Here is a 17,217-nt window from a genome sequence, read left to right on the forward strand (position 1 = left end):
ATGACATGTGTATGAAGGAGAGATTGGAAAGGAGAAACAAAATGCAGGCCAGCTTGATGCCTCTGACCAGTGCTTGTCCGCCAGCCACATCTCTAACTCACCTAGACTCACCTATTAAACACCATTCACACTCTCAAATAGCAACAAAACCTGCCAATGACAAGGATGTAACAGCACATGCAGGATTAGAGAGACCATAATATTAATAATTTATGAATCAACCATTTAAAAAACTATATTCGTCAATCACTAATCTAAATAATGTGAGGTCCCCCTAAATATCCATGTTGGTTACAGCACTGGCCAACTATGTAACAGGATACAAATACAACAATCAGTAGCTATTTTTGATCAAATCATCATCATCAACCACAACACAAACAATAAGAGCAATAACATCAAACTATTACACCCTAGCATGCTGTTTCCCAAAGATCACACATTAAACTCAAAGCAATATAACCCTAATTCTTAGGTCCTATAGATCAATAGCAGTGGGCCACTTCAGCAACATGAACTTCAGCTCCGCAACTGCACTCCTGAGTTCCTGCCAACATCCATACAATTAGGAAAAATGTCAACATACAATTGTTGTCTATAATAACTTACCGTATAAAGTGGTAGTACGCAGCGAGTTACGCGTCTATGTACAAGAGCATCCGATGTAAACATTCCCTGCCTCCCCTTGTTTTCTGTATTTATCTATGCTGTTCGAATTGATCAAACAGTCGTTACTAAATAAACCTATTATTGTTTTCGTTAGATCTAAATAATGCCCGCTGTCCGATAAGGACGAGGCATATAGTGGCGCGCGTCGCAGTTCTTTTCCTCCTATGTGCTCGTGGCTCCGCAGTGCTCGCGCGCTCACTTCTGCTCTAGCGCTCGAGCGCTCACCCTCTTCTGACGTCAATGCATTCCAGCTTACCCGGACTTGGGAGAGAGCGCTGAGGCTAGGCAAGGCCATGCTGAGAAATGTTTCTGAAGTCTGATGAACACCATTATGCAACCCCGCTATAATTAGGTGAAGGGAGTAAATGGAAAAACAGCAAATAGAATAACATTCCGCACATTGTGATGGTTTAAATCGCTTTAATGTCAAAATGTATGTGCAAATGAGATGGATGAGTTGTCTAAGTTGAGCAATGTGAAGATTCCAGCAAGGTCTTGTAATGCATGAGCATATATGATACTGGCAAAAGAAAAATTGTGAAAATAGTTTAATTTAAGAATGAAATAGATTTACAGAGGGAATCACATTGATTGTCATTTGCAACTCCCTTAAAGGAATAGTTCACCCAAAAATGAAAATTTTCTGATAATTTACTCCAAGATGTATATGACCTATTTTCTTCATCAGAACAGGATTTAAGATTTTTAGGAAAGTATCCCAGGTTTTTAGCTTCATCCAATGCAAGTGAATGGACACCAATTTTTGGCGGTCCAAAAAGCATACTTAGTCAGCATCAAAGTAATCCACATGACTCCAGCCGATCAAGTAATGTCTTCTGAAGTGAATCGATACGTTTGTGTGAAAAACTAATCACTAATTAAAACTTGTAACTTTCAAAAAAATCGCTACTTTAAACACTGAATGCTTCACGTCGCTGTCGTGTGACGTCATCATGTTGGTGCGTTCACGCAAGAGTTCAGAAGTTCCGTTCTGTTGACCACAGAGCAACGTACTCTACGCGAGAGTTGGGTCAATTCAAACAGCTACAGAGAGCTGCCGGAAGTGCCGGTTTAAAGTTAAAAACATTTTAATTAGCGATTTGTTTTTCACACAAACGTATCAATTAACTTTAGAAGACATTACTTAATCCACTGGAGTCGTGTGGATTACTTTGATGCTGCCTTAATATGCTTTTTGGACCATTCACTTGCACTGGATGAAGCTAAAAACCTGGGATACTTTCCTAAAAATCTTAAATCCTGTTCTGATGAAGAAAGAAGGTCATATACATCTTGGATGGCCTAAGAAGTAAATTATCAGTCAAACTTTCGAAAAGGAAAATGTTCTCATTATTTACTCACCCTCACACCCAGATGTGTGCGCCTTTCTTTCTTCTGCTGAACACAAACAAAGGTTTTTAGTAGAATATCTCAGCTCTATAGGTCCATACAATGCAAGTGAATGGTGACCAAAACTTTGAAGCTCCAAAAAGCACATAAAAGGCAGTATAATAATAATCCATAAGACTCCAGTAGTTTAATCCATGTCTTCTGAAGCGATCCAATCAGTTTTGGGTGAGAACAGACCAAAATATAACTTATTTTTCGCTGTACATCTTGCTATTGCAGTCTCTAGGCACGATCCTGATTTCAAGTTTGTTTACATTTCCTAACGCTTGATGCATGCGCAGAGCACTAGATGGCGCTAGGAAGTGTAATCGAGCTTGAAATCATGAACGCCAAGGAGACTGCTGATGTCTGGAATTATTTGTTTGTCTGTTCTCATCCAAAACCGATTGGATCGCTTCAGAAGACATGGATTAAACCACTGATGTCTTATGGATTAGTTTTATGCAGTAGAGCTGAGATATTGTTCTAAAAATCATTGTTTGTGTTCTGCAGAAGAAAGAAAGTCATTCACATATGGGGTGAGCAAATAATGAGAGAATTTTCATTTTTGGGTGATCTATTCGTTTAAACCCTGTTTGGGGTCTGAGACACTTTAAGACCCATTTAACATCTCAAACAGTAGGGGAATACAGCTTAAGTGGAAAACTTTCTGATAGTTTGTCATTGGCACTGTTTTAAAATATGATGCCAAATGGCTTAGCCTATTAAAGATCTCCACTACACAATAGAGAGAAAAAGAGATATTAAAAGGTGCACTCAGAAATTTTTTTCTCATTAAAAAAGTTTATCTCATAAAAGACATGAATTGTAATTTTAACTGAAACTGAAAACTATTGATTTTAAATGATGCTGCATCCAAGCCACTAGGTGTCAGTGTAAGTCCAAGATGACACAAAGACAAAAGTTACTGAGTGCACCTTTAAATGGAAAAACTTACATTAACTGTCCCACTTTGCCTGTCTGTATTCACTTTACTTAACATTGAAGTATCAGATTGATGTTTCATGACTTTTCCTTATCTTATGAGAACTTATTGTAAACATATTTCAACTTATTGACACTAATTACAGGTCCTGTATAAAATATGTTACATTAGGACTTCTTTTTAGGATCTCAGAGCCTGCAAATTATAACAATTTAATTAAATGCTTTGATTTTCAGATATGTGTACATACTGGAACAGTACACTCCTGCCAACTATTTGGATGTGTTTTGTTGTTTTTTTTTTTCAACAGTGAGATACTGGCCAGTGTCAAATTGACTCTACTGGAAATATATTGAATATACTATATACTGGATAAGTCACTTTTCTAAAAAAACAAAAACAAACAGAGCATGTTTACTTTGTGAAAAAGCAAAGGGTAAAAGCTTCCATAATATAGCTGTCAAATGTGTTTTGATTAGGTATACTATTATTATTAAATACTATTTTTTTTTACTAATTTTTTTTTAACTTATTAAATACTAGATTATTTTTTACAAATAAATCACATAGAAGATAGGAAAGTAAATCTGGAACGGCCAAGATGGTTGATAGTGAAGAATATCATGGCCCCTTACCACATACTCCAGTTTTAGAAATAAATGCGTTTGTATTTTCTTTTTTAAATGCGAGTTATTAATAATAAAAACTGTAGCCTATATCCTTTCTTATATGCTAAAATGAGAACTTTCCTGACCCATGACTTATTAAAAAACATCTTATATAAACACACACACACACACACACACACACACACACACACACTGATGGCCAAAAGTTTGGAATAATGTACAGATTTTGCTCTTATGGAAAGAAATTGGTACTTTTATTCACCAAAGTGGCATTCAACTGATCACAATGTAGAGTCAGGACAATAATAATGTGAAAAATTACTATTACACTACTATTACTATTAGATTACTTCAAAGAGTTCTCATCAAATAATCCTCCACGTGCAGCAATTACAGCTTTGCAGATCCTTGGAATTCTAGCTGTCAGTTTGTCCAGATATTCAGGTGACATTTCACCCCACACGTCCTGTAGCACTTGCCATAGATGTGGCTGTCTTGTCGGGCACTTCTCACACACCTTACAGTCTAGCTGATCCCACAAAAGCTCAATGGGGTTAAGATCCATAACACTCTTTTCCAATTATTTGTTGTCCAATGACTGTGTTTCTTTGCCCACTCTAACCTTTTCTTTTTGTTTTTCTGTTTCAAAAGTGGCTTTTTCTTTGCAATTATTCCCATAAGGCCTGCACCCCTGAGTCTTCTCTTTACTGTTGTACATGAAACTGGTGTTGAGCGGGTAGAATTCAATGAAGCTGTCAGCTGAGGACATGTGAAGCATCTATTTCTCAAACTAGAGTCTCTGATGTACTTATCCTCTTGTTTAGTTGTACATCTGGCCTTCCACATCTCTTTCTGTCCTTGTTAGAGCCAGTTGTCCTTTGTCTTTGAAGACTGTTGTGTACACCTTTGTATGAAATCTTCAGTTTTTTGGCAATTTCAAGCACTGTATAGCCTTCATTCCTCAAAACAATGATTGACTGATGAGTTTCTAGAGAAAGCTCTTTCTTTTTTGCCATTTTTGACCTAATATTGACCTTAAGACATGCCAGTCTATTGCATACTGTGGCAACTCAAAAACAAACACAAAGACAATGTTAAGCTTCATTTAATGATCCAAATAGCTTTCAGCTGTGTTTGATATTATGGCAAGTGATTTTCTATTACCAAATTAGCAATTTAGCATGATTACTCAAGGATAAGGTGTTGGAGTGATGGCTGCTGGAAATGGGGCCTGTCTAGATTTGATCAAAAAATTTTCAAATAGTGATGGTGTTGTTGTTTTTACATCAGTAATGTCCTGACTATACTTTGTGATCAGCTGAATGCCACTTTGGTAAAATAAAGTACCATTTTCCTCCTGAAACAGCAAAATCTGTACATTATTCCAAACTTTTGGCCACCAGTGTATATATATATTTGATTATTTATCTTATTTATCTTCTTTAGGTATACATTTTGGTTCGTTTATAAGTATTTTTAAAAATGATGATTTCTATGATTTTTTTCCTTCACCTGTATTTCCTGTCTTTATGACTCAGTGATTATATTCATACATTGTTTGATCTGTGTAATTTTGTACATCTTATTGAACACATTTTCAGCACAATGTGTGGACTTTTCAGGCAGTTCCTTACCCACCCTAGGCAAAATTTCCAACTTATATCAATGTTAAATTAGCGATCTGGAATGATTTCACCATGATGCCATCTGACCAGGCTTAAAAACAGGACAAATCGCAGGACATCATTTCATCATTAAATACAGGATGATCCCGTAGGGATTGACGTGTGGCAACCCTTTTCTTAACATTCCAGAACACAGGAGCAATTGATCAAAATTCCGGACACACACACGTTGGTGCGGCTTTTATTACGAGGACTCTCCATAGACATAATGATTTTTATACTGTATGAACTATAGATTCTATCCCCTAACCCTAACCCTACCCCTAAACCTAACCCTCACAAAAAACTTTCTGCATTTTTACATTTAAAAAAAAATATATATTGTTTAGTATGTTTAAGCAATTTGAATTATGGGGACACTAGAAATGTACTCATATACCACATTTATAGCATAATACCCTTGTAATTACCAGTGTGTAACATAAAAAAATGCCCCCCCCCCCACCCAACACACACACACACACACACAGCAACAGTGCTGGCTGACTGACATCCTGTTTCAAAACACTAGAGCCAAGGAGACAGTGATGTCATCAAAATACATCATCTCGCCAAATGTGAAATGCCTTTGTCTGTCTTTCTCTTCACCTCTATGCAAGTCTCTCTCATTTATCCAAACAATCACACACTTATAAACACTGACAAACACAAGCTTGTCCATTAATACACCTTAATAATTTTATAAGGCAAGTAATATACTTGAATTGTCTATTACGTAAAGGGATAGTTCACCCCAAAATGAAAATTGTCAACTTTAACTCACCCTCATGTTGTTCAAAACCTGTATGGTTTTCTTTTTTCTGGAACACAAAAGTAGATGTTAAGCAGATGTTAGCCTCAGTCACCATTCAGCAATCATTCATTGCATCTTTTCTCCATACAATAAAAGTGAATGGTGACTGAGGCTAACATTCTGTCTAACATTTCCTTTTTTGTTCCACGAAAGAAGGAAAGTCATATGAATTTAAAACAACATGAGGGTGAGTAAATGGTGATAATATTTGGTACGTCAAAGCACACTCACCTCTGTCTGTGGGTGGGTTTTTATTAGAAACAGGCTTGGCAATGATCAAGTTGGACTTTGTTTTAATGATTGTATGCTTTCATAGTCAACATGGACACAATGTAACTATTAAGAGCAGACAAAGACAGACTCTCCCCATGGGAAACAAATGACGTTTGTACATGGCGGAGAACACATTGGTTACTATGGGAACCAATGCCGTAACTTGTCAGCTCGAACTACGCAGGTTGCAAAGCCCACTGGATCTTTATCTAGAGTTGCATATGAGGCTATATTCATTTGTACATTCTTAAAAATCTCCAATAAGCTGATAATCTAATAAAGGTCACAATTAAATGTCAACCAATGAACTGATTTACTTGTGTTAGAGAAACACAGTACCTGGGGGTTCATTTCTACATTGAGATGTAGGCCTACTGCTACAATCGCACAATTGCATGATGTGGGTACGGTCATTCTGAGTTTGTATTACCTTAATCTGCCTACATGCATGTTCAAAGAATCACATTAACTTATGTTTGGCCTATTTCTGTCCATTTTATTGGGCAAGCAAGTGTGCCTGTTAAAAATGCAGTCAACATTTATTTTCTTCTGAAGTTTCAGAACATGAAATGATACACCAGTGGATTGCAAGCTTTTACAACCTGAATTGCAAAACAGGGACATAATACCAGAGAGTCACTGTTTTTAACAATGGAAGGATAATGGTCGGGTAAATTGTGAGCAATTACAAAGTTATAAAGCAATATGCATTAGTTTTAAATTATTTTACACAATGACCTAAGTAGTTTTCAAAGACTAATCTGTCTATCGAAATGCAGGCCAAAACAACCGATTAGCTTTGCGATGTAATGTCGCCATCTTTTGGTCTGTTCTGTAATAATGACCATAGACTGCAATTTTTTGGTTTGTTGTTGTAGTAATGTCCCCTTGTTTAGTCATGTAATGACACTTTATCAAACATACTGGAACAGAGATCGGAAAATAAACTTATTCTCTAATATATCCCAATAATAAACAAAATAGAATGAAGTTCTCAGTGAATGACAGAGTGGTTATTACAGTAAATACAAAAAGGGAAAAACATCTTCAGGGTCTTAATTTTAGGAGAATGTGATTTCACACAGTGTAAATTTCCCTCATATTTGGTATGCAAAATTATATTTTTTCCATTGCGAATCCTACAATAGAAAAGGTTCAGCTCATGAATATTAATTCAATTCAACAAACTCGTGTTGACGTTGCTTTGTAACCTTGAAGCATCCAGTCATGAAACCTAATTAATATTCATAAGGCACGCAATCGTTGGCCTTTCAGCCAATAACAAAAGCCTTTTGGGGGAGCATCACATTACGTAATTAATATTCATACAAAAGCCTACACCATAGTAGAATTTGTAAATGAGTGGGCGGGACTTGAAGTTCAGAGTAGGCGTGTCGCCGTTACGTTGATCCGGAAGGATATTTAAATAAACTTAGCTTTATGTAAGAAAGCTTGTTTATTTCAGCACGATTATTCTAGATCGTCGAAATGACCTCTGTTTTGTTCAGACAAGCGCTACGTTTTAATTCTCCATGGCTAACGTTTAATTGTTGGAGGTGCAGGAGATATTACTCTGCTCAAGTAAGCGCCTGGATCATCCGTGTTAAATGTTACATAATTTTCTGATCTTATAAATAGACTTTAAATGGGATCACCAATGCATTGCCGTTTAATAGGCAAAGTATAAAAGTTAAAGCATTTTTTTATTATTTCAGTATAATGCGGATGCGTTAAAATAAACTGTTGAACAAATGTAATTAAAAGGAAAAAATAAAATAAATGCATACACTCACCTGTCACCAGCGAGTCATGCATGTAAACTTTATATTTCTTGCTTTGCACGATCGTGGTCACCATAGACTGGAGAGCTTGAGCGGGTCATATCAGCGTTCCGCGCGGTGAGCGGAGATGAAGGCGTGTCTCTGGGGTTGACTGTCAGGGAACAGCACGGAAGAGACGAGTCAGTGCACAGGTGAGATTCGAATGCCATTGCTGTTCAGACAAGTACCGATGGGCTCAATTATAATATGACTGTTGCATCACTTTTCTCACTGAACGTGTCACTCAACGTTCTAGCGTTCTGCCTACTAAACTTTACAGTACCGAGTCTCGTCTGTGTCTTGGGTGTCAGAAAAACTTTTAGCCTTCTTCATCTTTTTAATAGTACCCATATTTAGTTGCCTTTATTTAGAAATGTATTTGTAGCTGTTAAAATAAAGATGGACTTTTTGATCAGTCTTACAAAGAGCTACATAACTTAGTATAACCAGGGTTGGGAGGGTTATTTTTGAAATGTATACCACTACACTGTTCCCACTGTTAGATTACTCAAGGTCAGTAACGTATTCTAAATACTTTGGATTACTTCTTCAGCACTGGTAGATTTTTTTCACTTGTTTTGACTGTAAAAACTCTGCCAGTACAGTGAGACAAAATACACATGTTAAAAATACATGCTCTGAAAAACCTAAATATCTTATGCAGTGTTGTTTCTAAAAGAAGACAAATCAAACTGATCTTGTTTTAAGGATTTTTAGATATTTTTACAGGAAAACAATGCAAAAATTATTATCAAGAATACGATTTTTGCCATAATATCAAAGGTCTTACTAGAAAAAAAGAAATTATGATCTAACGTGAATTTTCTTGATAAAAAAAATATGATCGTGCCTGGTGACGTGCATGTAAAATGGGCTAGAAATAGCATTTTAGCTTAGCGTAAAGCTGACAATTTACACAAGGTTTATTTCTATTTCTTCTGCTCCAAACTTACTTTGAACTTACTTCTCTGTCTGCTCGTATGAATGTAACACATCATAAGAAAGTGTTTCACTGCTGTTCAAATGCACTTTGGATCGCATCATTTATATGTCTAAATGTTTTCCATCTAAAAGGACTAAATATTAAATGAAACAAATTACAATAAAATGCAAAGTAATCTCTTCAGTAATCAAAATACTTTTTGAATGTAACTGTATTCTAATTACCAATGATTTAAATTGTTACTGTAGTGGAATACAGTTACTTATATTTTGTATTTTAAATATGTAATCCCGTTACATGTATTCTGTTACTCCCTAACCCTGATTTCACATAGCATTGTTTGCTGTTGTTCTACATAACAGTGGGTGCTTCTCTAGTTAGGCTGTGTCCTTTCTAGACCAGTCCTTCTGAGGCCGTGGGCTAGACTCCCCCTCAACATTATGAGATGGCCTAGTAAGTGTGCATGGCAAACCATATGATAATTTACGGAGTTTAGAAAACCCATTTTCTTCAGAAAACAAGAAATATGTCCATAATCTCTAAATTATTTTTAGCAAAATTTGTTTACCAGGCCCCCGGTAAAGAATATTATTAATTAATTATATGGATATATATGGTTGAGGATTTAGTTCAATAAGGTCAGACGTTTTTGAAAACAATTTATCTATTGATTGATACAGTGGTCCCAAAATTATTTTGACACTGCAAAACAATCTCCCAGTGATCCTGACTGGGAGATACTCCGAGCAAGAGTCGTAATGTTCTATTTTCATGTTGATATTATGTTATACGATTAAACATTTAAAACCAAAATATTACTTGCTTTGATAAAGATAAACAACACTTGTAATCACAAATTTTGAATTAATAAATGAATGAATGAATGCATACATTTTTCACTTATAGTGCTTTTCTGACACTACACTCAAAGCGCTTTTTCATGGAGAACAGGGGACTCTCCTCAGTCACCACCAGTTACCAGTATATTTTAATATGATTATTCAAGTGTTTTATCTACTATTAATGTTTGAATTGTACTACACTTATCAATTTAAAAAGTGAACCTCTTCAGTAAAATCAATCTATATACACTATGTCATCAACTAACCAACAGTATTTAAGCTGTTAATTGTTTCGGTTTTCTTATTCCTTGTGATTTTTTGCCATGTCAGATGCCAACCACCAGATGTGGTGGTCTTTCCACGGTCCGTGGATGAGGTCAGTGCTCTTGCCAAAATTTGTCACCACCATCGATTACCTATAATCCCCTTTGGCACTGGGACGGGCCTGGAGGGAGGAGTTGGTGCTTTGAAAGTAAATGCAACAGACTGTGTTAGGGTTAGGGCCTAAAAAGTGTTCATTAAAAGCACAAAGGAAAAAGAAAGATGGAATTCCCTATCTTTTGCATACAAATACAGTATATGGATGGAGCAAATTTCCATATGACAGAACTGTGTGTGTTTGTTAGGGTGGAGTGTGTTTTAGTCTGAGGAAGATGGACCAGGTGCTGGATCTCCACCAGGAGGACTTTGATGTGACTGTGGAGTCAGGCGTGACACGCAAATCCTTGAACGCATACCTGCGTGACACTGGCCTCTGGTTTCCGGTCGGTCAGTACAATCCTTGAGAATTAGGGGTGCAAATATCATAGTTGGTCTCATAAGCTTTGGTTCCTGAATGCAATTAACTTGGAAGCTGATAGTTAAGACTAATTTACATTTCAACACTTGGCAGTGTATTATACGTATGTCTAGAAATTATTGAAACTGAAAGGGACTTTTGACAAATGAGAGCCATTTGTGGTATCCACAGATCCAGGCGCTGATGCATCTCTCTGCGGCATGGCTGCAACTAGTGCATCAGGCACCAATGCAGTTCGCTACGGCACAATGCGCGAAAATGTCATGAACCTAGAGGTGGTGCTTGCAGATGGGACAGTCCTCCATACAGCTGGAAAGGGGCGTCGTCCGAGGTATCACGGTTCTACAATAAACAATACAACTACACTGAAAGAGGCTTAGTAAATTGAAGTTAACCTTCTATTGACTAATACTGTAAGTAACAGTGTTTAAAAAAAGAACATGTTTATTTTCACAATGCAATGCTGTTTCAGAAAGACATCAGCGGGTTACAACCTGACAAACCTATTTGTGGGCTCAGAGGGAACTTTGGGTATTATTACCAAAGCCACACTTCGTTTATTTGGTATTCCTGAGAGCATGGTGTCAGCTGTCTGTTCGTTTCCATCCGTCCAATCAGCAGTGGACAGCACGGTTCAGATCCTACAGGCTGGAGTGCCCATTGCACGAATAGGTAAGTGAGAGCTTATTGAAAGAAAATAAAGGTTGAAGCACATGATCACATTCACTTTTAACAAAAGTGCTCTTAAAGTATAGTTCACCCAAAAAACGTTAGTTGTATCCGGTTAAAAAACAATATAAGGGTTCAAAACTACTTGAGGGTGAGTAAATTGTGTCCGAATTTTCATTTTTGGATGAACTGTTCCTATAATCATGGGTCTTTTGTGTTATGAACTGAAAAATCAAGGACTGTGGTACTAATCTTGAATCTACTTGCATGGTCTGACTCAGCTATTCATTTTATTGTAATCTATTCATTGAAGCCTCTTGCAATATCATAAACATTAATTCAGAAGGCATCATTGTCCTTATGCATAGTCAACACTGAGTACAGTCAAGGGTTTAATTAATTGCTTACTTCTCAGAACCACAACATGTTTTTTCTTTTGCAGTCCACTCAGGGAAAGTATTCCACCAGTAGCCCCATCCAATTTATGTGTAACCAGGCATGACGGGTCTCTTAGATTTTTAAATCGAGGCAGCACTGAGCCATTGATTTTTAAGTCAGAGCTTTCTACCCACAAAGGCCTCATACATCTTCATCGTTGCTGATATGTTACATTCCAGAGTTTTTGGACGATGTGATGATAAACGCCTGCAATCGCTTCAACAACCTGTCTTACGCTGTAGCACCCACTCTCTTTCTCGAGTTCCATGGAAGCTCCAAGAGTATGGAGGAGCAAGTGTCCATCACAGGTATATGTGGATAATATAAAAAGCATTTTTGGGGCCTAAAAAGAAACTTACAATATCTGTATTCTACTAAAGCAATTTTCATGTGTAATAGGAAATGTATACTAGTTCTAGTACACTAGATAGTGTACACTGTTCCCGGATAATAAAATTGCATACTGCACAGAATACTGTGCACAGAATTTAAAAAAAAATAATTAGTATGCATTCGATGCATTTGTATTTTATCAAGTGACATTCAGTTATCTTTTTGAAAATACCACAGTTTTGTGGAAAATGTCTTGGCAGTCAGATCAGTATCACAAAATCATGGCTGATTCCAGTTCATTTGTTACACTGGAAATTAAAGGTCAAGTCAAGTGCATTGTATTGTTGCACATTTTGGATTCAGAAAAAAATGGATGCATACAGAAACATTTGCACATTGTGCACAGTATACATGCTGTCTATTGCAGAAAAAGAGTAGTGTTTTAGTATGTTATTCTGAACATAGCCATAGTATTTAAAACCCATTGCAAATCTAGTATGCACTGTATATGTAGTATGCACTGCAGCAGGGGTTTTCAATCTTTTTAATGCCAAGGACCACAAATATGATGATCAGCTTGCAAGGGACTCCCATACAGCAAAATAAAATAAAAAGGCAACAATACGTTTTTATGTATAAAAGCCCTTTACAGTATAGTGTGTGAGAAAAATAGTAAGACAAACTTTGATGTTAACTTAACAAAGCCTTTGACTGAATGAGATGGACGGACAGACAGACAGACAGATAGATAGTTGGCTGTGCGGAAACCATTATTCCGATCAATCCACCTTTTTCCTGAACGCGGAAGTGTTCCTTAATTCGATTGTTTTCAAATTCCAGTCTCCAATATTTTCACTCGCATCGGCGTATAGTCTTAGCGGGTAATGTTATGTTTAAGGTATTACATTTGTAAAAATTGTCAAAAAACATTCCGATATTTCACAGAGTTCAGATGACCGTATTTTTATAGACGGTGCCTCACCTTAGTGTGTAGATGAAATGAAGCAATGGTCCGAGGTTAATTACATTGATATCATTAATTATTCTGAGTTGTTATGACAGCCAACAATGGCACAAGTTGAGCATGTAATTCATTTTTACACCAAGTAACACTTAAGTGTTGTTCTCCTCTGGATTGCTTGTTTTGGCAGTTTTTACTTGGCGTCTCGAGACCAGAAATACAAAACAGGCAAATAGAATAATCATGGCGCTGGCCAGTCAGGAAAACTGTGGATGGACCTTATTCACAAAAACACCGTATTTCATTTTTAATGGGAATGAAAACGAGGCTATGAGGGTTAGACTTACCATCTCTTTAATGGCACACAGTTGTATCCCATCTGATTTTCCACAACTCTTGTTGTCTGGAGTTTTTTGTCTACTGAATGTTCTTGGAAAGATGTTTTTCAGTGTTTTGTCACGGAACCATCCAAAAGTCTGTCCCTCACAGCCTCATTGTCATTCCTATTAAAAATCAAAGATGGCGCTGCTGTGAATAAAGTCTATTAGAAGAGATATAGCAAGGTGAGTCAGAAGAGTCTGAAGGTCTGCGTCAAGTTTGGTGTACTGTAGCTTGAAAGCTCTAGGAGGAGTTACAGTTGGTAACTTGGTATGTTTGGACTTGGTTGAAGAAAAACATCTTCAGTTTAAATGAAATGTGTTTGCTGTCTTTCGAAAACCAAATGAAACCATATTAGTCTCAAATGTGATAAATGCTCACTTTTTATTTTTTTATTTTTCCTCTTTTTCACCCAGTTTGGAATGTCAAATTCCCAATGTGCTTTTAAGTCCTCGTGGTCATGTAGTGATTCACCTCAATCTGGGTGATGGAGGACGAATCCTAGCTGCCTCCGCGTCTGTGACCACCAACTCGCGCATCTTATCACGTGGCTTGTTGAACGCGTTGTCATGGAGACATGGCGCGCGTGGAGGCTTCACGCCATCCACGCTCAACTCGCCACACGCCCCACCGAGAACTAACCATTATAGTGACCATGAGGAGGTTACCCCATGTGACTCTACCCTCCCCAGCAACTGGGCCAATTTGGTTGCTTAGGAGACCTGGCTGGAGTCACTCAGCACGCCCTGGGATTCAAACTAGCAAGCTAGCAAACTCCAGGGGTGATAGCCAGTGTCTTTTACCACTGAGCTACCCAGGCCTTTTTTTTTTTTTTTTTTTTTTTTTTTTTAAATGTTCCACGGACCTCCTAGCACCCCCTGCTTTCCCCCTGGGGGTCCCTTGATGCCAGTTTGAAAACCCCTGCACTACAAAACTGTGAAGAATGCTTTATGAAGGTTTTTTATTCCTCATAATTGGGGTGCATACTTAGCACATGTATGTTGCAGAACCATCTATGTTAGGTGTGCATCATCTGGAAATCATGGCCATCTACAGTATATGTATGTGTGTGCCACTTTCTGGAGACAAGCAAGCAAGGAGGGGATTTCTAATTCAGGTGTGCTTTGTACACAGAGGAGATCACACGGGAGAATGGAGGCTCCGACTTTGCCTGGGCGGAGGATGAGGAGATGCGTGCCAGACTGTGGAAAGCACGTCATGATGCCTGGTACGCTGCCCTGGCCCTAAGGCCTGGATGTAAGGTGAGAATGTTCACACATATGATTCTGCCGTTTATCTGCTCATAACTCCAAGAACACATTGTATACTTTAGAGCAACTTCAGAAAATAAGCCCTTTTTTATCAGATGTAAATCATTTTTGGATATTGGCTACTTTTTTAATGGAAGGGTGATCACATGCTCTCATTCTCCCAACAATACATTTAAAAAAAAAATTTTTTTTTGCTGCAATATTGTGTTTTGTTGCACATTTCTAAGATTTGATTTCTTATTTCATTCATGCAGTTTGTACCTACAGTATGTGGATGATTTTGAGAGTAGGCATACTTGTTAAGTGACTTTTATTTTTTTAGGGGGGAATTTTTCTCCCAATCTGGAATGCCCAATTCCCAATGTGCTTTTAAGTCTTCGTGGTCGCGTAGTGATTCAACTCCGTCCGGGTGGCGGAGGATGAATCCCAGTTGCCTCCGCGTCTGAGACCGTCAACCCACGCATCTTATCACGTGGCTTGTTGAGCGCGTTGCCACGGAGACATAGCGCGTGTGGAGGCTTCACGCCATCCACCGCGGCAACCATGGTAAACTCACCACGCGCCCCACCGAGAACGAACCACATTATAGCGACCACGAGGAGGTTACCCCATGTGACTCTATCCTCCCTAGCAACCGAGCCAATTTGGTTGCTTAGGAGACCTGGCTGGAGTCTGTTAAGTGACTTTTAGTAATTTTTTATATTTAAATATGTAAGAACTTAATATTGTGTTGATTTTCTTGCAGGCATATTCTACAGATGTCTGTGTACCTATTTCTCAACTACCTCAGATAATAGTAGAAACAAAGGAAGATATGATTAGCAACAATCTTACTGGTACTTTATGTTTATGATTTTCTGATTTTGTGTTATGAACCTTTTTTTTTAACTGCTGATATGATATGGTTAGGTGTTTTCCTCTACAAGGTCCGATTGCAGGTCATGTGGGTGATGGGAACTTTCATTGTATAATGGTGCTGGATCCCAATGACCCAGATGAGGTGCAAAGGGTTCACTCCTTCACAGACAGACTGGCCAGGTACTTAAGTATTTTTAATATCAGTATGTTGTATACCAGTATTATTTTTCTGTTTCATATGGCATTTGAAATACTTTTGACAAATGGACTGTATGATGGGTTTGGAAGGTCTGGTGTCTGGCTTTGAAACAGGCAATTTCATGGTTACCATGCCTCACCACAATCGAGACCATGCCAGAAACATTCAGTGATTTGACTTTTTTGCCCTTCCAATTTCTCTCTTCAGTGTCACTCCTTAAGTTGCTGATTCTTGGTTTCTTGTAATTAATGAGTTAATGTTTATATGTTATGAGCCCGAGTGCACAGTACAGCATTTGAAAACAACAATGCAATATATTGCCGGGGGTTTTGACAATTGCATTTCATGTGATGTATGTACGATCAAAGCTCCATGAAGATGTGTATTAATCAGTTCTGTCATGCCCTCTAAACGCTCTTTTCCTCTCCTTCTTGTTAATTTCCTTGTACAGAAGGGCGCTAGCGATGGATGGAACTTGTACCGGTGAACATGGAGTGGGACTAGGAAAGCGGGCCCTTCTCAGGGAAGAGGTTGGACCCTTGGCCATAGAGATCATGCAGGGCCTCAAAGCCACTCTGGACCCCAAAAACCTCATGAATCCTGGGAAAGTGTTATAATTGCAACAAAAAGCCAGCACGGTACACTAAAGCAGGTTCTCAACACTACACATTCTGCTCACTAGAGGTCAGGAGAATTGGTGTTTTTGTAGGTATTGAAGGTGTTGTGTGTAAATTTTTTCCGATGTAATTACAATTTTAATGTGTAAAGACAATTATAAGTTAGCCATTCATAGGTTGATTCCCCCAAAGAGTATAATCGCTGTGCCTTTTTTTTGCTTTAACATTGTTTTGTTTGTTTTAGCGGTCCAACATTGCTGCTTTGGCACAAACAATAGTGTGAATTTGGGGCAGGACTACCTGTTTGTCCCATCAATGGCAGATGGAAGGCATTTTTGGTCAACTCTTCAAAAATTGTCAATATGTTAGCAATTCTGTTTATACCTTTTAAAGAAATAGTTCACTCAAAAATGAAAATTCTTTCATGATTTACTCACCCTCCTGGCATCCCAGATGTATGTGACTTTCTTTCTACTGCAGAACACAAATGAAGATTTTTAGACTAATATTTCAGCTCTGTTGGTCCTCACAATGCAAGTGAATGGGTGCCAAATTTTTGAAGCTCCAAAAATCCACATAAAGGGAGCATAAAAGTAATCCATATGACTCCAGTGGTTAAATCCATGTGTTCAGACATGATATGATATGTGTGGGTGAGAAACAGATCAATATTTAAGTCATTTTTTATCATAAATTCTCCTCCCT

At 37.8% G+C, this 17,217-nt stretch overlaps 2 protein-coding genes across 3 annotated transcripts in view; one reads left to right on the forward strand and one right to left on the reverse strand.

Moving 5' to 3' along the window:
• snrkb (SNF related kinase b) overlaps nucleotides 1-8,289 on the reverse strand; it is a 35,266-nt gene extending 26,977 nt beyond the window's left edge. The window contains exon 1 of one of the 2 annotated variants that reach the window (XM_051692125.1): nucleotides 8,178-8,289. The gene's annotated coding sequence lies outside the window, so the exon portion shown is untranslated. Of the gene's footprint in view, nucleotides 1-609; nucleotides 915-8,177 lie in introns of those variants that run through there. The other variant, XM_051692123.1, reaches the window with a different exon arrangement.
• LOC127437288 (probable D-lactate dehydrogenase, mitochondrial) lies at nucleotides 7,767-17,067 on the forward strand. The gene is made up of 11 exons (XM_051692130.1): nucleotides 7,767-7,965; nucleotides 8,244-8,356; nucleotides 10,320-10,461; nucleotides 10,616-10,757; nucleotides 10,960-11,119; nucleotides 11,261-11,460; nucleotides 12,075-12,203; nucleotides 14,702-14,829; nucleotides 15,584-15,674; nucleotides 15,765-15,876; nucleotides 16,347-17,067. Exons 1-11 carry the CDS (start codon nucleotides 7,873-7,875, stop codon nucleotides 16,510-16,512), a joined length of 1,476 nt encoding a protein of 491 aa, XP_051548090.1. The 5' UTR covers nucleotides 7,767-7,872; the 3' UTR covers nucleotides 16,513-17,067.
• Nucleotides 17,068-17,217: the final 150 nt, after the last annotated feature.

Source organism: Myxocyprinus asiaticus, chromosome 48 (assembly GCF_019703515.2).
Source record: "Myxocyprinus asiaticus isolate MX2 ecotype Aquarium Trade chromosome 48, UBuf_Myxa_2, whole genome shotgun sequence".
Taxonomy (NCBI): Eukaryota; Metazoa; Chordata; class Actinopteri; order Cypriniformes; family Catostomidae; genus Myxocyprinus; species Myxocyprinus asiaticus.